Raw genomic sequence first — 22842 nt, forward strand, 5'->3', positions numbered from 1 at the left:
TATATGCAAACTAACTTGGATGTAAATTAAACAATAAATAAATTTTAGTGGCACCTGGGTGGCTCAGTCAGTTAAGTGACTGACTTCGGCTCAGGTCATGATCTCGCAGTTTGTGGGTTCAGGCCCTGTGTCGGGCTCTGTGCTGAACACTTGCTCAGAGCCTGGAGCCTGCTTCAGATTCTGTGTCTCCTTCTCTCTCTGCCCCTCCCTTGCTTGTCCTCTGTCTCACTCTCTCAAAAATAAATAAATGTAAAAAAAATTTTTTAATAAATTTGAAAAAATTAAAAATAAATAAATTTTTAATATTCAACCAAAATTGAGTTCTATATAGGGTCAATAAGGCATGAATAATTTATGGTAGAGGCAACAGAAAACCAGGCCATCTTTAATTAAGCAATGTATTTATGTATATTTGAAAAAGAAAACATTGGATTAAACTCTGTATATGCAAGTGAAAAAAAGAATACTGAATTTTCTTTTATGCTTATTATTTACTTTGAGAGGGAGCGAGAGGGTCAGAGAGAGAGAGGGAGAGAGAGAATTCCAATCAGGTTCCACACTGTCAGTGCAGAGCCTGACACAGGGCTCAATCTCATGAACCGTGAGATCATGACCTGAGCTAAAATCAAGAGTCAGAAGATTAACAAACTGAGCCACCCAGGTGCCTGAAGAATACTGAATTTTTAAAAAAAGCTGTTGGAGTAGCATATTCTAAAGGATAAGTAGAGGGGTACCTGAGTGGCTCAGTCAGTTGAGCATCCAACCTCAACTCAGGTCATGATCTCACGGTTCATGAGTTCAAGCCCCACATCAGGCTTGCTGTTGTCAACCTGTCAGCACAGAGCCCACTTCGGATCCTCTGTTCCCCTCTCTCTGCCCCTCCCCTGCTTGCACTCTCCCAAAAAATAAAGAAATATTTGAAAAAATAAAATATAAGTCGAGATTTGGAAATGTATTTTTATTATTTGACCACAAAACTGATCAAATCTCAATTTGCACAAACTAAAAATGGAAAGTTTGGGTGGATGCTGGATATAGGGACAGCAAATAAAACCTAAAATCTATAGACACATTCTACCATCACTTCTAAGTCAAAATTGTCAGAGGATTATGGTTCCTTCAAATCCAAGCGCCTACCTCCATCCCAAGACACCCACTAAGAAAATAAAGTCATGCTTTCCAAAGTGTTTATCCATTTAATGTATTCCTCTAAATACTGCAAGGGAGGGTGGGAATTTTAAAGATGGGGTGGGGACTTAGGCACAGTTGGCACTTATAAACTGAGTCACATTCCACCGTCATATCGCTAGGACGCTGTAAAGGGACAGGTCTGAAATCACAGCCCCCACCTCCATGAATTACAGTTTATAGGACAGGGTATGTCAGGATGAGAACACCCACTGTGACTGAGGAGAAGCCTTTGTGAGACATTTACTTGAGGTGTTCCCCATCAAGAGAGCACACCCCTGACCCTGTACTCTTCGTTGACCCAAAGTTGGTGGGAAATGGTCAGGTGGGGATTTTTCTCTTCCACAGTGGTCAGTAGCATCTGAGTCTCCTCATCAAACGCAGATTTGTCCAGCCTGGGAAAATGGAAAGCACATTTTCTTGACTTCATGCATCATCGTTTGCCTGTCTACATCCCAGTGCTGCTTACCAATCCATTCTTTCCTAGAAGTGACTGGGAAAATCATTGTGAATGAGTGGAGAAAGGGTAGGAATGTGCAGAATGGGGTTGCGAATCATTCTGTTCCTCATCAGCATATCATCCAGGGGCCTGGCATATGGAGGGCACCGAAATATTCATTCTACAGATGCCAAATACATACACTGTACATGCAAATATCATGTTCAGAATAACACTGACTGCTACTCTTCTAGGAAAGTGCTTCTGGGTCAAAACTGCTCAGCCCTTTATAGACCCATCTGTCACGTCCACGATGAGGTTACATCTTTACAGGCAATACAAGGCAGGAGATGGTGTTTATAGGAAGGTGGCAGTTCTTACCTGGGCAATTTTGCCTCTCAGAGGACATGTGACAAGGTCAGGAGACATTTGTGTTTTACTTCAGGGAACGGATGTCATAGCTATTCTTTTTTCATTAATTATTAATTTTCAAATTATTATTATTTTATTGAGATACGATGGATACATAACATTGGATAAGCTTAAAATGTACAACATTGGTTTGATACATCTATATATTGCCAACTTAGCGTTAGCAACATCCATCATGTCACATTATTATAATTTCCTTTTTTTGTGGTGAGAACAATTAAAATCTTGGCTCTCAGCAACCTCAACGTTTCCACTTTTTATCATCATGACCAGAGGAAGGTGCTATGGGCACGTAAGGGGCAGGAAGAGGCCAGAGACACTGCTTAACATCCTGCAATGCACAGGATACCCCCATAGCAAAGGACCCTCCAACCCAAATGTCAGTCACGCCAAGAGTGAGAAAAACCTACTAACCTCACTCACTCTGAGGTGTCTCACCAACAAGGGAAATGGCGTCCACTCACCCAAGCCGCTGCAGGGTGCAGTCCAGATGGCACATGGCTTCACAAAGCACCACTGCCCCATCATGGTCCAAGCTAATCCAGTCCAGGTTCAGGTTCCTCAGTGATTTGCAGCCAGTGAGGGCCGAGGCCAGGGCTTCACAACAGGCAGTGGTGAGGTGACATATTTCCAGCCTGCAACAGGGAAACACAGCAGCTTTGGCAGGCCAGAAGGCACACCACTGTGAGATGCCAATTCCACACCTCTGAGCAGGAAACTTTAGAGTCTAGACCACTGGTTCTCAACCAGGGCCATTGTGTCCCCTGGGGGACATGTGGCAACATGTGAAGACATCTGACACACCTGGACAGTGCTGCTGGCATCTCTCAGGTAGAAAGAAGCCAGGGATGCAGCTGAACATCATACAGTGAACAGGACAGCCCCTTCCCCACCACAGCAAAGAACTACTCAGTCCCAAATGTCAATAGAGCCAAAGTTGCGTGAGCCCTGGCTTCACAGTATGGCATTTTGCTAATCAGATCATTCCAGACACACATGGTTTTAAACCTGCTTCCCCTAAGTACCACTAATCCTCCAGCCTTTCTTATTCTTGAAATGGGCAAGACTTCTCATAAAGATACTCTGTGACGCTCACCCAAGAGTCTCTACTTTACAGTTCGGATGCTTCAGAGCTTCACATAATTCCTTGACTCCGGCGTCTTGTATGTCATTGCTCCCTAGTTTCAGGGTCTTTAGTTTTTCATTGCAAACAAGAACAGCAGAGAGGTGCTTGCAACAAAGAGGAGTAAGGTAACAATCCGACAACCTGGGGAGAAAATACACACCACGAGATACAATCATGAGGTCCCATCTTGCACAGCTTAGCTTATTTTCAATTACGCATATGAAGGAAGATGTCCCCGAGTATTTCTGAGATGACGATGGTGATGTTTCCTCCACCTTCCTGCCCAACATGCTGGGCTGTGATTCTGCTGCCTGTCTCTGCTCTCCCAGGGCCTCTGTACTTGTTCTTGCTGGTTGAATGCTCCTGCCCAAGTATCAGTGGGGTTACTCCCTCACTGCCTTCAACTCCCTGCACTAACATCACCTTTGGTGAGGACCTTTCTCACTATTTTATATAGCATCATGTCCCCAGTCTCTGTCCTAACTCCCTGCACTAACATCACCTTTGGTGAGGACCTTTCTCACTATTTTATATAGCATCATGTCCCCAGTCTCTGTCCTACCTCCAAGCTCTCCACAGTATTTATCACCCACAGCATATGTATACATATGTTCATAAGTCTTATATAATGTATGCATATATTCATAAGCCTGTATGGACACATACACATGTATGGACATACCTAGACATACATATGTTATATATGTGTGTGTGTGTGTATGTATGTATCTGTCTGATATATGTGTGTATGTGTTTCTGTGGTTCTCAAGCAGGAATGATTTTTGTCCCTCCCTCCTGCCCCAGGGGACTTTGGGCAATCTCCACAAACAATGTTGGTCTGCCATACTGGGAAAGAGGGTACAACAGCATCTAGTGGGTAGAAGCCAGAGATGGTGCTAAACATCCTATAAAAGATCCTACAGGACAGCCGGTCCCCACAATAAAGAATGATGCAGGTCAAACGTCATAGTGCTAAGATTGAGAAACCATGATATATACACATATACTTACAGCCCACACTCTTGTATGTGTGTGTGTGAGAGAGAGAGAGAGAGAGAGACCCCATAAAATTGACTTCCATGGAAACAGAGATATTAGAGTGTTTCGTTTACTAATTCATCATCTTATCCACCCAGAAGAGTTTCCAGTGCCCAGTAGAAGCAATAATACTATGCTTCCTGCCATCATTTATCGATTGTTTATTTTGGGTAAGTCATTGGTAATAGTTCTTTATGTGCACTATTCCCGCTGGTCACCCCAATTCTTTGACATGGGAAACATAATTATCCTCACGTCACACTGGAGGAGAGGTGAGGCATCCTCACATGTTCATTGGCTAGCCTAAGGCACAGGGGATTCCATTTCTGGCCTTCCTGAGGCCAGAGACCCAACTCCAGAGCAGTGTGTCCTACCCAAGACCTGTCAAGCTCTTTGGTCAAGACACACGTGAGTACCACTGGACACCCCTGCAAGTATCAGGCAGGGCCTTGCTTTTTTCAGCAGACCCCGTGATGTTCCCCCTTCCTGTTTCCTTTTCAGGGTGCTGATATCCAAAAAGGATACTCTGACATTCATGCAAATCATAGCCAGACCTACCACAGCTGCTCGATGTTGCAATTTGGATGCTTCAGTGCCTCACAAAGAGATGCCACTCCACTATCTTCCAGGAGATTTGACTCCAGATCGAGCACGGATAGGGATGTGTTGCACACAAGGGCTTGGGAGAGGTAGTCGCAGGCCACAGAGGTGAGGCCACAGCACATCAGCCTGCAAAGACACACACACACACACACACTCAACTTGTCAACCCGCTCAGGCTCCAACTGGTAACCTTTTCATGAAGCCACATGCAAGTTATTCCTCATACTCCAGACTCACTTGAGAAAAGTAAGAGAATTAGAACACCCGACAGCTGCACAAACACAGAAGCAAGAATGTGGGATCTGGAATAGGGCGTCCCAAACTGGGCAACAGAATCTCAGATTCCAGCTTCAGGTCAGGTCACCACCGGCTAGGTGACCTTAGCCAAAGTCATCCCTTCTAGGGACTTGTGCTTATCATGTGGTGGAATGTGCTGGATGACGTCATATTTAACATGATTTCTCTGGTTATACCCACTGTTGGAAATTTGGAAAGCAGCGGGAAGCATAAGACACCAGCAGCTCACGAGTGAATGTTACCCCTGGATGTAGTGAATTTAGTTGATATTATGTTTGACATGTTTTTGTTTTGTTTTTAATTAGCGGTCAACATGTAAGAACCAAGAGATTTCACATGGAATTTCCTACCTCTACCTCCCACAGACAAGCCAGCTACCTGAAATTCCGTGGCAGGTGGTCACGCAGCAAAAGACACACGGCGGGGAACAGAAACTCCCATGTGGCAGGGGCAGGCCCTGTCCAACTCACCAGCACCTCCACCCAGCCCCTCACTCACTCTGGTTGTTTGCCTGGGCTTCAGGGGACCCCTGAGCACGACCTCTGGCAGGAAGCAAGCACAACTCTCTGATAAACAAACACTGCTCATCTATGATGGATTTTTCTTCCCATCTTCTCGTGTTTAAGATCAGCCAATGGCACGTACTTCATACTTTTTTCAATGAAATAAGTATTTTGAATTTTGAAACTTCACTGACACGTATTTTGAAAATTCATTAATACGTTAATGGTTGCATAAGATAATCTCCAGTGGCTTCACTACTGTATATATTTCCTAAATATCTCCACTTGTATTCTTTATACTTTCTGCCATTTTAAGTTATATTGAATTACTACCTTGCCTCAAATTTTTTTTAATGCTTTTTTAAGGCTTACTATTAAGACTCTTCATTTCACTTTATTTGCTAACATACTTTGCAAAAAACCTCAACAAATTAATACTCCCAATCATTGTATAAATCTGTCCATTTGGCAGAATCCTGGCCAAGTGGAATATATTTTAAATTTTTGAGCATTCGTTATAAAGAGCATTATTTTGTTGAACATTTTTACTTTTAAAATTACTAGTGACATTTGTACATGTTCAGCAGTCTTTCATTAAAAAAGTTTTTTTTTTATTGAAGTATAATTAACATACAGGGTTATAATAGCCTCAGATGTACAATAAAATGATTCAACAATTCTGTATATTAATTACTCAGTGAGCATCATGGTAAATGTATTCTTCATCCCCATCACATAATTCATTATTTCACCCATCCCGCCACCTACTTCCCTTCTGGCAACCACCAATTTGTTCTCGGTATTTAAGAATCTGGGGGCACCTGGGTGGCTCAGTTAAGCATCCAACCTTGGCTCAGGCCATGAATTCATGGTTTGTGAGTTCAAGCGCTCCGTTGGGCTCTGTGACAACAGCTCAGAGCCTGGAGCCTGCTTTGGGTTCTGTGTCTCCCTCTCTCTCTGCCCCTTCTCTACTCACTTGTGTGCATGCTCTCTCTTTCTCAAAAATAAACAAATATTTTTTTAAGAGTCTGGCATTTTCTCTCTTTTTTCATTCATTTGTTTGTTTGCTTTGTTTCTTAACTTCCACTTTTTCTTTTTTAAATAGGCTTCACGCTCAGCATGGAGGAGCTCAGCACAGGGCCTGAACTCACAACCCTGAGATCAAGACCAGAGCTGAGATCAAAAGTCAGATGCTCAATCAAATGAGCCACCCAGATGGCCGAAATTCCACCTATTTTTAAGGAATACTGATTATGGTGTAAAAACAAACAAATAAACAAATAAAAAAAACGCGTTGTGATGGATCTTGAAGAACCCTTTAGAAAACTACAGCCCATTTGAGAGGCACCTGGGTGGCTCAGTCTGTTAAGCATCGGGCTTCGGCTCAGGTCATGACCTCACAGTTTGTGAGTTCGAGCCCTGCATTGGGCTCTGTGCCGATAGCTCAGGGCCTGGAGCCTGCTTCGGATTCTGTGTCTCCCTCTCTCTCTGCCCCTCCCCCACTCACACTCTGTCTCTGTCACTCTCTCTCGAAAATAAATAAACATTAAAAAAAAATTTTTTAAGAAAGAAAAATACAGCCCATTTTAATTGCTGGTCATCAAGTACATGTTAATTCTACTCATTGTATAACATCAGCCACTTATTACATAGCCAAATGTTTCCACCTTCCCATATGTCATTTCTTTCGTACCCCCAATGGTGTTTCCTTCTAATCTTTATAGATCAAAGTTGGGGGGGGGGGGTTCTTTCTTTCTTTCATGGTTTGGTTTTAGTGTTTAATGTTCCTGGAACATATTTCACTGTTGATTTTCCTATACAGTCTAGAATGTCATCTCAGTGGTAGTATTCTTTCCCTTTCCTGTCTTAGATGCCACTGTGTGTGTGTGTGTGTGTGTGAGTGTGTGATGCACAGGCCTATGTGCACACATACATGCATGTGTGTGCACACAACACAGCTGTTTCTGGGTTGCTCATGCACAGCCACGGATTTGGCGTTCTTGCACCTGCCCCCACATGGAACCACCACGACATTCCACGTGATTTAACACTAAGTTTCCCATGTGGCCTCACTGGGCAAACAGGGGTCCCACTCTACCGCTGCCCTGGCCAACCGCCCACCACAGAGGAAGCACTCCACTGTGCATATTTGCAGCATGAGAGAAATGGCAGCTCTGGAGGGCCCCAGTAATAACCTAGAACGTGCAAACCTTGCTCCTAAAACGGACCAAATGAATGGCTTGTCTTAGATGTTTACATGCTCCCTCTCCCCAGCACCAATTGTATCTAAGGCATGGTCCTTGTTCACAATAACCAGGATTTACTGGGCTCTCAAGTAGACACGAGGTACCTAAGGGTGGGTCTCCAACTCTCGAATTCAACCTCATGGTGCCGCTATGGAGGAGGTGTTGTACCAGCTCCATTTTACTGACAGGGCAACTGAGGCATGGAGAGGCAGGTCTGACTATAGACTCTGTGTTCTGCAGTCTCCCTCAGTGAGCAGTTGATTACCTCCGCTATTGATGGGTCCGCATGTACATGTCCACAGTCTCCCCAGAGCCCACTTTCCCCAGATGGACTCACAGCAGTGTCTCCAGGGCACAGTCTGGGTGCTTCAGGGCGTCACACAGCATCAGCATGCCTTCATTCCTCAGAGGGTTTTCCACCAGGGACAGAAGCTTCAGCTTCTTGTTGCAGACCAGGACCGAGGCAATATCGTCGCAAGCTTTTGCTGTGATGTCACACCTCCCCAACCTGCATGTGAGACACATGTTGCAGGATGTGACCACAGGCTCTGAGCGGCCACAGACCATATCCCAGCTTCCAGTCTTACACCAGCAAATCCACCATCTACATTCCAGACTTGAAAAGCACAAATGTGGCAGGACCCCTGGTTGGCTCAGTAGGTTAAGCATCCGACTTTGACTGAGGTCATGATCTCACTGTTCATGAGTTCAAGCCCCACATGGGGCCCTGTGCTGACAGCTCAGAGCAGGCTGCTTCAGATTCTGTGTCTCCCTCTCTCTCTGCCCCTCCCCAATCAAATTCTGTGTGTCTCTCTCTCAAAAATAAAGAAGTATTTAAAAATTTTTTAAATAAAATAAAAATAAAAGCACAAATGTAATTACATGACTCTATTTATTTATCCCTATTGCTTTCCACTGAAGTTAGGAAAAAATCTGGAAACAATCAGCAAAACTAAAAGGCAACCAATGGAATGGGAGAAGATATTTGCAAATCACGTATCAGATAAAGGGTTAGTATCCAAAATCTATAAAGAATTTATCAAACTCAACACCCAAAAAACAAATAATCCAGTGAAGAAATGGACAAAAGACATGAACAGACACTTCTCCAAAGAAGACATCCAGATGGCCAACCGACACATGAAAAACTGCTCAACATCACTTATCATCAGGGAAATACAAATCAAAATCGCATTGAGATACCACCTCACACCTGTCAGAATGCCTAACATTAACAACTCAGACAACAACAGATGTTGGTGAGGATGCAGAGAAAGAGGATCTCTTTTGCAAGAGAATGCAAGGGAATGCAAACTGGTGCAGCCACTCTGAAAAACAGAATGGAGCTTCCTCAAAAAATTAAAAATAGAACTACCCTACGACCCAGCAATTGCACTACTAGGTATTTACCCAAGGGATACAGGAATGTTGTTTCGGAGGGACACACGCACCCCAATGTTTATATCAACACCATCAACAATAGCCAAAGTATGGAAAGAGTCCAAATGTCCATCAATGGATGAATGGATAAAGAAGATGTGGTATATATATACAATGGAGTATTACTCAGCAATCAAAAAGAGTGAAATCTTGCCATTTGCAACTACATGGACGGAACTAGAGGGTATTATGCTAAGCGAAATTAGTCAGTCAGAGAAAGACAAACATCATATGAATTCACTCATATGAGGACTTTAAGACATAGAACAGATGAACATAAGGGAAGGGAAGCAAAAATAATACCGAAAGAGGGAGGAGGACAAAACAGAAGAGACTCTCAAATATGGAGAACAAACAAAGGGTTACTGAGGGGTTGTGGGAGGGAGGATGGGCTAAATGGATAAGGGGCATTAAGGAATCTACTCCTGAAATCATTGTTGTACTATATGCTAACTAATTTGGATGTAAATTAAAAAAAAAAATCAGAGACAGTGGTTCTCAACAGGGGGATGATTTTTTACCCCAGGGGGACATTTGTCAGTGTCTGGAGAAATTGTTGGTTGTCACAACTAGGGAGAGGGGTGCTGCTAGCATCTAGTAGACGGAGGCCAGGGATGCTGTTCAACATCCTACATTGTTGTGGACAGCCTCTCCTCCCACAGCAAAGAATGATCTGGAACTCAATAAATCTGATTGTCCGTCAATAGTTCTAAGGTTGAGAAGCCCTGGTCTGAGCCTTAATGCGGCTGAAAAGAGAATCTTGTGGGGGCACCTGGTTGGCTCAATTGGTGGAGAATGCAATTGTTGATCTCAGGGTTGTGAATTCAAGCCCCCTGGTGGGTGTAGAGATGACTTAAAAATAAAAAATATTTTTTTTTAAAATAGGACATATCATAGGCTAGAGCAGCTTTCTCAATCTCAGCACTATTGACATTTTGAACTGGAAAATTCTTTGTTGTGGGACCTGTCCTGGATGTTATTGGATGCTAAGAGTAGAACCCCTGACCTCCACCCACTACATGCCTGTAGCATCCTCCCAAGGCAATGATGACCATTGAAAATGTCCAGATGCTGACATTTTCTAAGAGAAAAAACTGCCCTCTGTTGAGAACTAATGGTCTGGGGGGAACCTGATTTGGGGGACCTCAAACTGAAGTCAAGATTACAATTGGTCTGCCCCAAAGAGGCAAAGTTTCCCTCAGTAAATGTCTACAAATGACCCCTGGTTTCCTAGATCTGTTCCCCAATTCTTATGCTAATGTGGAATATTAAAACCCTGTGCAAATGGCCTAACATGAAATGGAGCAAAATACTCAGGAATTTTCTAAGTTCCCCATCACTAGAGAGAGCTAGAGTAGAAAAAAAAAGTCATGATATGGAAAGAGTTCAAATGAGGAAAAGGATCTACAGAAAGCCTGTGTGTTCAGACAACTCATGTATGGAATGTACCTCTCTCTCCTGATGGATCTCAACCAAGTTACAGTTAACCAAGTGTATGTGACTCTGTCGATTACATTTGCAAATTTCCACCAAAGAAGAGACTCTGAAGCAGGGGAGAGAAGAGCATATTCTCCAGGTGGGTTTAATGAGTTGGTTCTCAATTACACCCCCCTTTTTCTTTCTGCTATAAAATGGATTGATCCTGTCTAGAAACCACCCAACTATGGTAGGTAGGGGCATCCCAGATAATTTTCAAGAGGAAGAAATGATCTGAGGCAAATCGCTTTCCCTCTGGCTTTCATGTTGTCACCAACCAGATTGACATAAGTACAATTGTGGTCATTGATATGATTTCTCATTTTAAGTGTCTATGAATATCTTCAGGGGAAAAAAATGGAGTTTTGGTTTTGGCACAGGTGGTTGAGGACAGAACCAAGAAGAGGAAGGTAAGGTGTCCACGAGAAGTAATCCAAGTGACTACCAAAGGAGGGAAAGCTGTAACAAGCCTTCTGAGAGGTCTGAAGATCACTCTTCTGAGGTCTGGAGAGGCTGAGATGGAAAATTTACCATGTAAGAGACAAAAGACTGATGCAGGAAAGAAATGGGCACATTCCACGGAAAATTCCATGCTGGACAAGAAACGTCACTGAATGCGGACAAGCCGAGACTCACATCAGCTGTTCCACGATGCACACGGGGTGCTTCAGCGTCTCACACAGCTGCCTGACGTTCACAAGGGAGAGTCTAGTGCCGTGCAGGTTCAGGCATTTCAGATAAGGGTTGTGAAGAATGGCCTCAAAGAAGTCTGGGCCATTTCCAACATAAGATGCAAAATTATACCTAGAAAAAATGTGGAAACTCATGCAGCAGAGTCCAAGCACAAAGGAAGATACGTCTTACACAATTCCTCCCACCTGTCTACCATGCTTAGGCTCACAACACTGTAGATATCCCGTTGTTGCCACCTGTAAATTCTCTCTACCTGGGGTTTTCAGACAGCAGACAAACACAGAGGCTCAGCTGCTCGGTTCTCTCCTTTCTTGCTAGTCCCTGCATGCCCACACACCACCGTCCATACTGGAAGGGAGTGAACCAAACTCATCCCATATTAAATTCTAAGCACCGTCAGGATGGGGACACGATGCTTGTGCATCTTTGCACCCACAGGTCCAGGCCGGAGCTTGACATACAACGGGGATGCACGTATTTGAGTTAACTCTCCAAGAAGAACCATGTTTCCCAAGGAAAGGATCCATTTGTTTAAAAACTAAGGTTTTGGGGCACTTGGGTGGCTCAGTCGGTTAAGTGTCTGACTTCAGCTCAGGTCATGATCTCGCTGTCCATGAGTTCAAGCCCCACATCGGGCTCTGTGCTGACAGCTCAGAGCCTGGAGCCTACTTGTAATTAATTCTGTGTCTCCCTCTCTCTCTCTGCGCCCTCCACTCACTCACGGTCTCTCTCTCTCTCTCTCTCTCTCTCTCTCTCTCTCTCTCTCTCTCTCTCAAAAGTAAATAAACATTAAAAAAAGAAGGGGGAACCAATGGCGGCCACCCACCCCAGAAAACAAAGCACTTCCCCATTTGTGCATGGAAACTGACCTATAGTGGCTGGGGACCTACCCTGTTGACCATGTTCAATCCTAAAGTCCCCCAGTTTGCTCACAGTTGCTTCTTGTCAATAAAATATTGGTATCAAGGAAAGTGCTCCCCAAATTTTTCTTGAGCCATTGGATTGCAGCTCTGTGCATTGGTATTTCCCAAAAAATCCAGAGTAGAAAGGACGAAACTCAGTTGTTTACAGGTCAACATCCAACCTACCCGAACTTTTGGAGTTTACAAACAGGATGAGCCAGGGCTTTCCAGAGAATTTCCAGGGAGGGCTCATCAAACATACAATTGTCCAGATCTAACATCTGAAAGTTCTTGTTGGCCGTGAACACAGAACAAAGGTCCTTCCAGAAGGAGAGCTTCTCCTCGTCACTGTGGGAGAACAAAGACCATGACTCTCCAGTGGCGCAGTGCAACTCAGCACATTCTCAAAACAGGCAGAACACCATCCCCAGAGCCCCCAAAGCTCCCCAAAAGACACCCGGGCCTGAACAAGGAGAGGGAAGGCCAGGTTGGCTGAGCTAACAGGTCAAGTGGCTAAGGAAAGGACCCTGAGGCCAGAGCAATGGGAATCAAACCCCATTTGAACCACTTATTAGCTAAGTGACCCTAGACAAGCTATTCAGTCTTATTCAGCCTCCTTTTCTTCCAGCTTTAGGCAACAATACCTGACTGTTGTATGAATGAAGGTTGAGATTTGGTGATCCATCAGTGAAACAGGAAACTACATCCAAAAATATGAACATATAGGTACAAAATAAAGTCATGGAGATGTAATGTACAGCATGGGTGTGACTACACTTAATAATACTGTATTACATTTTTGGAAGTTGCTAAGAGAGCAGATCTTAAAAGTTCTCATCATGGGGCGCCTGGCTGGCTCATTCCAAAGAGCGTGCAACTCTTGACCTTGGGGTTGTGAGTTTGAGCCCCATGTGAGGTGTAGAGTTCACTTTTAAAAAGTGCACCTGGGCACCTGGGTGGCACAGTAGGTTAAGCGTCTCTTAGTTTCAGCTCAGATCATGATCTCGAGGTTGGGGAGTCCAAGCCCTGCATCAGGCTTTGTGCTGACAGTGCAGAACCTGCTTGGGATTCTCTCTCTCTCCTCTCTCTCTCTCTCAAAAATAAATAAACTTTAAAAAATAAAAATAAGAATAAGTTGTGCCTAGGTGGCTCAGTCAGTTAAGCATCCAACTTCAGCTCAGGTTATGATCTCAGAGTTCACGGGTTCAAGCCCCACATCAGGCTCTGTGCTGACAGCTTGGAGCCTGGAGCCTTCTTCGGATTCTGTGTCTCCCTCTCTCTCTGTCCCACCCCTGCTCTCACTCTTGCTCTCTCTCTCTCAAAAATAGATAAATATTTTTTTTATTTATTGTTTAAAAAATAAGAAATTTAAAAATTAAAAAGTTCTCATCACAAGAAAAATTTTTGTAACTATGTGTGGTGACAGCTGTTAACTAGACATATTGAGGTGATCATTTTGCAACATAAAAAATTACTGAGGGGCGCCTGATGGCTCAGTGGGTTAAGCGTCTGACTTCAGCTCAGGTCATGATCTTGTGGTTTGTAGTCCGAGCCCTGTGTCAGACTCTCTGCTGTCAGTGCAGAGCCTGTTTTGGATATCTGTCACCCTCTTTCTCTGCCCCTCCCCTGCTTGTGTTCTCTCTCTCTCTCTCTCAAAAATAAATAAACATTTAAAATGTTTTTTAAAAAATACTGAATTATGGGGTGCCTGGGTGGCTCAGTTGGTTAAGCATCTGACTCTTGATTCAGGCTCTGGTCACGATGTTGCAGTTCATGCGTTTGAGCCCTGTGTTGGTCTCTGTGCTGACAGTGCGAGCCTGCTTGGGATTCTCTCTCCCCCTCTCTCTTTCTCTGCCCTCCCGCCCCCAACTCTCTCTCTCTCTCTCTCTCTCTCTCAGTAAATAAATAAACTTTTAAAAAAATACTGAATCATGAAGTTGTTCACCTGACACTAATATAATGTTATATGTCAATTATACCTCAATTTAAAAACTAAAAACCTGGGGCGCCTGGGTGGCGCAGTCGGTTAAGCGTCCGACTTCAGCCAGGTCACGATCTCGCGGTCCCGTGAGTTCGAGCCCCGCGTCGGGCTCTGGGCTGATGGCTCGGAGCCTGGAGCCTGTTTCCGATTCTGTGTCTCCCTCTCTCTCTGCCCCTCCCCCGTTCATGCTCTGTCTCTCTCTGTCCCAAAAATAAATAAAAAACGTTGAAAAAAAAATTAAAAAAAAAAAAAAAACCTAAAAACCAAAAATGCAACCGTGAAAAGTCTGATTGCAAAAGCCATGTTTTTTACATGTAAACATCCATGGAGGACCCTTTGGGAACTAAAACAAGATACAAGTATGGTGTGTGTAGGGTGGGGATAGGGGTGATTAATAGAGGGACTCACTTTGTGATGGATCCCGAGTCATCTGAAAAGACATTTTCTATAGACAGGTGAAGTTTCTGCAAATTTTGGCAATGTTTCATACAGAATGCTGATATTACCAATTCTTCAATGTTACCAATGTAAATATCAACTTCCTCGAAGAAATCCATCACCTGTCTTACAAATTCTTTCTCATGGGTCTCAAACAAACCGCTGAACAATTCCTGGAAATTCACCACAACCTGATTGGTGTCACACTGACTTAAACTTTTAAGGCATTGGGTTATTTCCTGCCTTATCTCTTTGGACAGGAGAAAACCAAAGGACGTCTCCAGCATGTTGGTTATTTTTCCGGTTGAAACTCCAAACAAGAATGTTATCATCTGGGACAAGTGGCTCTGGACCTGACTCACACCTGCTGTTACAAGCTGGGTCACACTTCCAATGGCCGGGTCAGGATTGTCCTCGGGTTGTTTGAGCAGATAGAACATGGCAGCACAAAACTCTTGGATGCACAAATGCACGAAGGTAAAACAGTCGCCGTTCCTGAGAAGGAGTCTCATGCCCACCCACATCAAGGTATCGGACTCAGATACCCCACTCCTCCTGAGGTCCCCATGGCAAAACACAAATGTGCGCGTCCATATTCCCTCTGCAGCCAAGGTACACAGGCCTTTCAGTCGGGCTCTGCTCTGCTTGGGGGGACAGTTTTCATTTCTTGACTTGAATACATTAATTAAAAAGGATGCATACAAAGAAGTGGTGCTTTCGGACGCAACCTCAAGGTCTTTTCCTTTCTCCAGCTGCCATTTCATACAAGTACAGACCAGCCAGCATACAAGAGGATTATGGCAGAACATACAGAGCGGGACGTTGTCCCTCACAAAACTGAAGGCTTTCATGGCTTTGCTCCTCTCGCGGAAGAAATGGTAGAAATACAGCTTCCTTTCATGATGAGAGAATCCTGGGAGGACTATGTATTTTGGATGCTGCAACAGGAAATAATATCTTCTCATGCCCACTGTTCCCAATGCGACAAGCAGAGAAGACTTTGGAAGCATTTTTCTCTGCAGCAAACTCCTCACGATAATCTGCATTGGCTTCCGCTGCTTCTGGTCATCGCACAGCTGAGTCGTAATCTCCAAATCAAACTTGAGTTCCTCAAAGCCGTCCATGATGAACAGGATTCTCTCTGGCTGGGAAAAAATGTCCTCGACCGGCTCTGAAGACTGAGGCCAGTCCCTGGAGATGAGCTCCACTAAGCTGGTCTCTGCAATGGCATTCATTTCACAGCCATTGAGGAAGAAGATAAATGTGAATCTGTCCTTCCAAAGGTTGCCCTCTGCCCATTCCAGTACGGCTTTCCTCAGAAGGGTGGTTTTGCCAATCCCTTCTGGACCTTGCAAGACCACCGTGGGTGTGGGCTCTCCAGCCTGGCTGGCAGGATATGCAGCCTTCAGGGTTTCATACTCATTCTTTGTGGTTTCTTTATAGAAATCACTGGGAACTGGAAGGCAGGTTTCTTTCTCCCATATGAGACGGAATTTTTCTCTCATGTGATTTCTGTATGGGTTTGGTTTATCTGCGTAGACAGGGGTAGAATACCAGATAGTTAAACAATTTTTTTAAAAAGTGCACTCATTCTTTGACACCCAGAATGATCCCTAGAGATTTACTTGAGCACCTGTATGAAGACTACGGTATGTCCATGGATGGCCAGGCTAATTAACTTAGTTTTTATTAGGACCATAAGCTATCTCAAATCACGTCCATGTAAGCACCTAGCCCAAACCAGAAGACTATCTCAGAGCTACAAGGCAATATATTGTGTGAATGCTTCAGAGTCACATTCAAAACCTTCCCAGTGAAGAATCCCATAACCACTATCATTTACTGAGTGTCTGCCAGGAACCAGGGCTGAGAATGTTACTATGGTTACTATGTCTTTCATGTCAACAACCCATCGAGATTTGTTCTACTCCCACTTTACCCAAAAAAAATCAGAGAGGGAGAATGTGTCTCTTGATTAATTTGCGCTAGTGAATAACTATTAGGGTCAGGTGCCTGTCGCACATCTGTCTGATTTGAAACCATAAGGTCTAAGCTATTTCTGTTCTGACATGCTGACTGCAGGTTAATTTCAGAAACACACCCCTGAATCATCATTCTTCCAACCCACCCTTACGATGTACCTTCCATGTTCAAGGCAACACATTACAGGAGGTTAAATAAAATGACAAATGTGGTCAAGGACCATAGCCTGCATTGGAGAAATCTACACCACAGTAGGGGAGGTTCTTCTGCATGTTTTCCAAGCAAAGGGCACTGATGGTTTTGTCCAAGGATATAGGACTAGATAACATTCTTGGAATGTAGCGATGGCCCTCCTCTCGCTGGGGCAAAGGAAGATTTGTTTCTAAAATCAGGTGTTTCGGGGCATGTGGGTATCTCAGTCGGTTAAGGATCCGACTCTTTCTATGCCCCTACTCAGAAGGAAGAAGCTATGGAAGATGAGAGCTTCTACCTTCAACAACCTTAAAGATTTAAAGGTCAAAATTGTCCGGCAGGGATATGACGAGACAGTGTAAAGCAGGCTGAGGGCAAAACACAAGATAGCACCGCCCTCCCCCAGGTGGGACATATGTGATATTCCTTGGACACTCCCAGCTACCCAAAGACAAGAAAGGACGAAAAACAAATGGTGAAACTGATAACAGTCTCCACCAGTTTACCAGAAAAAGGCAATCCCATCATAGCCTAAAGTCCAGGAACTCCCTACTGTCTCAATGTTAATGCCTTGCTAGAGAGAAAAACAACCTTAGCTTGACTACAGCTAGGCCTCCAGTAAGTCTGTAGCATGTGAAAGTCTCTTTGGAAACTCCCCCTAGACTTTATCTCCCTGGACTCCATCAACAGTGCCCCCCACACTTATAGTGCAGCTCTTCCTGCCCATGAGTCCTGTCCCCGTGCTTTAATAAAATCACCTTTTTGCACGAAAAGAAAAAAGAAGGGATCTGACTCTTGATTTCGGCTCAGATCATGATCTCACAGTTAGTGAGTTCAAGCCCCATATCAGGCTCTGCACTGACATTGCAGAATCTGCTTGGGATTCTCTCTCTCCACCCACTCCTCTCTCTGCTCCCCCTCTGCTTGCGCTCTCTCTCTCTCTCTCTCTCTCAAAATAAACAAACTTTAAAAAATAATAATTAAAAATGTTTTCACAATAAAAACGGATGTTTCTTTCCCCTCTGGAGAAATTTAGACATGTCTCTCGCTCCCTGGAGACTTGCCAGGGTAATAAAGCTAGTGTCAGTCCCTGGAGGGCAGAGGGCAGGGCTGTCAAGGGGTGTTAGGTAAGGTCGGGATGTCTGACTCTCCAGGCTCCTCAACTATGTCTCAGATCTATGTGAGCCCACCTCCAAACCCTCCCTCCGCACCCCCAGGGAGACTCAAAGGACAAAACCTAATGTGAACATAAATCTCATTTCCTGTTATTCAGGGAGCAATGAATCTTCTAAATCCATCTGGGCTCATTCTGTCCTCATGGACCACATTTATGGACATGTGGCACGCTGGCCCAACAGCAGCTTGCTGCCTAGGAATTGCCGTGGCAATTGACAGTGCAGCCACTGCATGATGGGTCCGCAACCCAGGAGACAGGCCTTGGTTCAACTACTGTGCATCGTGAGACTTTAGGACTACTATCATCCATCTGAATCTTGGCTTACTTACCAGAAGAGGAAGTCTACTCCCACAAGTAGATAAAAATCAATGAGAGATTAACATGTAAAATTGGGCAGAGCATCCTGCAACTTTGAGTTACTGTATCAAAGGTAAATTTAAAAAAAAATGACTTTTCTGGCAATAGCCAAAGTATGGAAAGAGCCCAAATGTCCATCAATGGATGAATGGATAAAGAAAATGTACATACACACACACACACACACACACACACACACACACACACAATGGAGTATTATTCAGCAATCAAAAAGAATGAAATCTTGCCATTTGCAAAAACATGGATGGAAGTACAGTGGATTATGCCAAGGAAAATTAGTCACTCAGAGAAAGATACATATCATATGATTTCACTCATATGTGGGATTTAAGAAATACAACAGATGGGGCTTGGTCGGTTAAGCGTCCGACTTCAGCTCAGGTCATGATCTCACAGTCCGTGGGTTCGAGCCCCGCGTCAAGCTCTGGGCTGACGGCTCAGAGCCTGGAGCCTGTTTCAGATTCTGTGTCTCCCTCTCTCTGTGACCCTCCCCCGTTCATGCTCTGTCTCTGTCTCAAAAATAAATAAATGTTAAAAAATTAAAAAAAAAAAAGAAATACAACAGATGAACATAAGGGAAGGGAAGCAAAAGTAATATAAAAACAGGGAGGAGGACAAACCATAAGAGACTCTTAAATACAAAAACCTGAGGGTTGCTGGAGGAGGGGTGAGTGGGGAGATGGACTAATTGAGTGATGGGCATTAAGGAGAGCACTTGAGGGGCGCCTGGGTGGCTCAGTCGGTTGAGCATCTGGCTTCAGCTCAGGTCATGATCTCACAGTTTGTGGGTTCGAGCCCCGCATCGGGCTCTGTGCTAACGGCTCAGAGCCTGGAGCCTGCTTCAAATTCTGTGTTTCCCTCTCTCTCTGCTCCTCCCCCACTCATGCTCTGTCTCTCTCCTTCAAAAACAAATGAAAACATTTTTAAAAAAATTAAAAATAGGGGCGCCTGGGTGGCGCAGTCGGTTAAGCGTCCGACTTCACCCAGGTCACGATCTCGCAGTCCGTGAGTTCGAGCCCCGCATCGGGCTCTGGGCTGATGGCTCGGAGCCTGGAGCCTGTTTCCGATTCTGTGTCTCCCTCTCTCTCTGCCCCTCCCCCGTTCATGCTCTGTCTCTCTCTGTCCCAAAAATAAATTAAAAACGTTGAAAAAAAAATTTAAAAATAAAAAAAAAAGGAGGGCACTTGATGTGATGAGCACTGGGTATTATATGTAGGTAACGAATCAATGGGTTCTGCTCCTGAAGTCATTATTGCACTATATATTAACTAACTTGGATGTAAATTTTAAAAAAATAAATTTTTTAAAAATGAAAAAAAAAAAACGACTTGTCTGGAGGCACCTGGGTGGCTCAGTTAAGCGACTGATTCTTGGTTTTGGTTCAGGTCATGATTTCATGGTTTGTGAGTTCAAGTCCCAGGAGGGGCCCTGCACTGATGGTGCGAAATCTGCTTGGGATTCTCTCTCTCCCTCTGCCCCTTCTCCGCACGTGCTGTCTCAGTCTCTCTCAAAATAAATAAATAAACTTTTTTAAAAAAAGAAATACTTTTTTTAAAAAATGTCTGACATTTTGTCTCTCTCTTTTTTTTTTTTAAAGCGTATCCTTCCAGCAGAGGGTGTAAATGAGCCATCAATGAGTCAAAAAATAACTGATTTGGAAAAGTGTCTATTCATGTCTTCTGCCCATTTCTTCACTGGATTATTTGCTTTTCAGGTGTGGAGTTTGGTGAGTCCTTTATAGATAAATTATGGAAAGAGCCTAAATGTCCATCAACTAATGAATGGATAAAGATGTGATTTATATATACAATGGAATACTACTTGGCAATGAGAAAGAATGAAATCATGCCATTTGCAGCAACATGGATGGAACTGAAGGGTATTATGCTAAGTGAAATAAGTCAGAGAAAGATATCACATGTTTTCACTCATATGTGGATCCTGAGAAACTTAACAGAAGACCATGGGGGAGGAAAAGGGGGGGAAAAGTTACAGAGAGGGAGGGAGGCAAACCATAAGAGACTCTTAAAGACAGAGAACAAACTGAGGGTGGATGGGGGGGGCTGGTGGGGAAGAGGGGAAAGTGGGTGAAGGGCATTGAGGAGGGCACCTGTTGGGATGAGCACTGAGTGTTGTATGGAAACCAACTTGACAAATTATATTAAAAAAAAATAATAACTGATTTGGGGGCACATGGGTGGCTCAGTCGGTTAAGCGTCCAACTTTGGCTCAGGTCATGATCTCGAGGTTCGTGAGTTCAAGCCCCACGTCAGGCTCTGTGCTGACAGCTCGGAGCCTGGAGCCTGCTTCGGATTCTGTGTCTCCCTCTCTGTCTGCCCCTCCCCTGCTCACACACACTCTCTCAAGTCTCTCCCTGCCACTCAAAAATGAATAAGTGTTAACAAATAAAAATAAAAAAGAATTAAAAAAAAAATAACTGATGTCAAGTCAGACCTGTCCCTGCTGAAAAAGTCATCTAACATGAGGAAATGCTGTTGGGACCACGGTTTTCCCATTTGTAAACCTCAGGATAGTGGTGGGAATAAAAAGATATTAGGCATCAGTTGCACTTTCTGTAGTGCCGGGGACATAAGCTCTCTCTGATTATTTCCTAATGTTAGGATTCTGCCTCGTCCCTGGAGCAGGTCTAGTCAAAAGGACAGTCAACTACCATAATGCAACTCTACCTCAGCACACCTGGTGATGAACACCTGACCCAGAGCATCCCTTGTAAGAGCACGGGCTCAGCTCCCGACAGGAAAATGGGGAGACACCCCTTAGATGAACAGGACACTACCCGCCCACAGGCCATCACTGGCCCATGCATGGCCAGAGTTGCCTTACAATTCCATGACCTCCAAGGCTCCCTTGACCCACAATGCGTTCTCAACTGATGGAGAGTAGCCACTAATTTAATACTATCCCCTTCATTCTCACAAGGTTCTAGTGAACCAAGCTTCTTCCACGGGCCCCTGCCCCCTTCATCCTCCTACACTTACTTCTGATCTCTTCCTGAGCCTTTGTCCAGAGGTCACGCCGCTCAATCTGTAGAAACAGGTTCAGTGTCAGCTCCCATGCCTGCTTTCCTGGGTAGTGTTTGCCCAACAGCTTTGCTACATCTTCTCTTGAAGCCTTCTTTAACTCGGTCCATGGGATTGGCTTGAGCTCAAGTTGCAGAGGTTCTTGCTTGAGGAGTTCCTTAAATTTCCAGAACTCTTCCTTTCTGAGCTCCTCTAGGTACCACAATAAGCCAAAGTCCGAGAAAAAGGATTCAGCCATCTTGCCCTGGGGTTGTGAACTTGGAAATCTCCAGAGAGAAAAAAATTCTTCAAAAACAAGGAATAAGTAGTACCTGAGGGAGAATGATGTGATTACAGAGATAAATCTGCAGTTGAGAGTGGCTTAAAATTATTGATAATCCTGCTGGGGCACCTGGGTGGCTCAGTGGGTTAAGCATACGACTATGTCAGACTCTTAATTTCGGCTCAGGTCATGATCTCACAGTTCCTGAGATCAAGCGATGAGTCAGGCTCTGCACTGACTCCCAAGAGTCGGCTTGGGATTCTCTCTCCCTCTCTCTGCCCCGCCCCTGCTCGCTTTCTCTTTCTCAAAATAAATTTAAAACATAAAATAAAATAAACTCTGGGGCACCCAGAGTTTCCTCCCTCTTTCATAAATCCCCCTTGCTAAAATTCTGTTTTTCATATCTCTCCCCAGGTCATGTGCATCTCACAAGTCAGAACCGACAGACCAACCGAGTCTGAGAAATAGCTCTCTGGTGTTTTCACCCTTTCTCCTTAGTTATCTGATACGTGAGGTCCTCCAATTCTCCATGTCCCCGGTTACATTTTAGAAATACAGGGGGCCCCGGGTCAGCCTGAAGAGTCCCGTTCTGTCACCTAGAGTTGGGGCGGGGGGGAGGATAGACAACCTCTCTGTGACCTAAAATGTTTGTCACATTGGTACATCCTTGCCAAAACTAGGGGGCAGGGCTTGAGCATTTCTGGTACCCCTCTACCTGGTTCTTTATGCACACCAGATCTACACTAAGTGCTGAAAGGGGGAAACGATGGAAAAAAGAAAGATCAAGGAGAAGACGGCCTCACCCAATCTGGCCCCTGGTCCTCCTGGCTGGTCTCCATCAAAGAACAGCTGTGGAAGCCACACTAAAAGTCTGTGCCTGAACTTTGATTGGCCATAAAATCTCTCCTTCCCCATTGGCTGGCATGACTCTTGATCGTCTACACTCTGGAGGTGATGGGAAACCATTTAGGCGTGTTCTCTCCACCTCAGGTGTGAGCAATCTTCCT

At 44.4% G+C, this 22842-nt stretch overlaps 1 protein-coding gene across 1 annotated transcript; it reads right to left on the reverse strand.

Annotated features, from left to right (window-relative positions):
• Positions 1–1026: 1026 nt before the first annotated feature.
• NLRP9 (NLR family pyrin domain containing 9) lies at positions 1027–22070 on the reverse strand. The gene is made up of 9 exons (XM_019437916.2): positions 21532–22070; positions 14773–16333; positions 12570–12731; positions 11425–11592; positions 8210–8380; positions 4782–4952; positions 3156–3326; positions 2524–2694; positions 1027–1583 (listed from the first exon to the last, which is right to left on the reverse strand). Exons 1-9 carry the CDS (start codon positions 21809–21811, stop codon positions 1451–1453), a joined length of 2988 nt encoding a protein of 995 aa, XP_019293461.1. The 5' UTR covers positions 21812–22070; the 3' UTR covers positions 1027–1450.
• Between the last annotated feature and the right edge of the window lie 772 nt (positions 22071–22842).

The sequence above is a fragment of the Panthera pardus genome, unplaced genomic scaffold (assembly GCF_024362965.1).
Source record: "Panthera pardus isolate Hobbes unplaced genomic scaffold, ASM2436296v1 HiC_scaffold_18, whole genome shotgun sequence".
Lineage (NCBI taxonomy): Eukaryota > Metazoa > Chordata > Mammalia > Carnivora > Felidae > Panthera > Panthera pardus.

Bases quoted from the DNA above. Each gene is read 5' to 3' on its own strand.
- NLRP9 (XM_019437916.2), bottom strand. From the start codon at position 21,811: ATGGCTGAATCCTTTTTCTCGGACTTTGGCTTATTGTGGTACCTAGAG. The intron at 12,732-14,772 runs GTGAGTCCCTCT...GTTCTCCCACAG, and splicing joins GACTCGGGATCCATCACAAA to TGACGAGGAGAAGCTCTCCT. The intron at 8,381-11,424 runs GTGAGTCTCGGC...TCTCACATGCAG, and splicing joins TGCATCGTGGAACAGCTGAT to GTTGGGGAGGTGTGACATCA.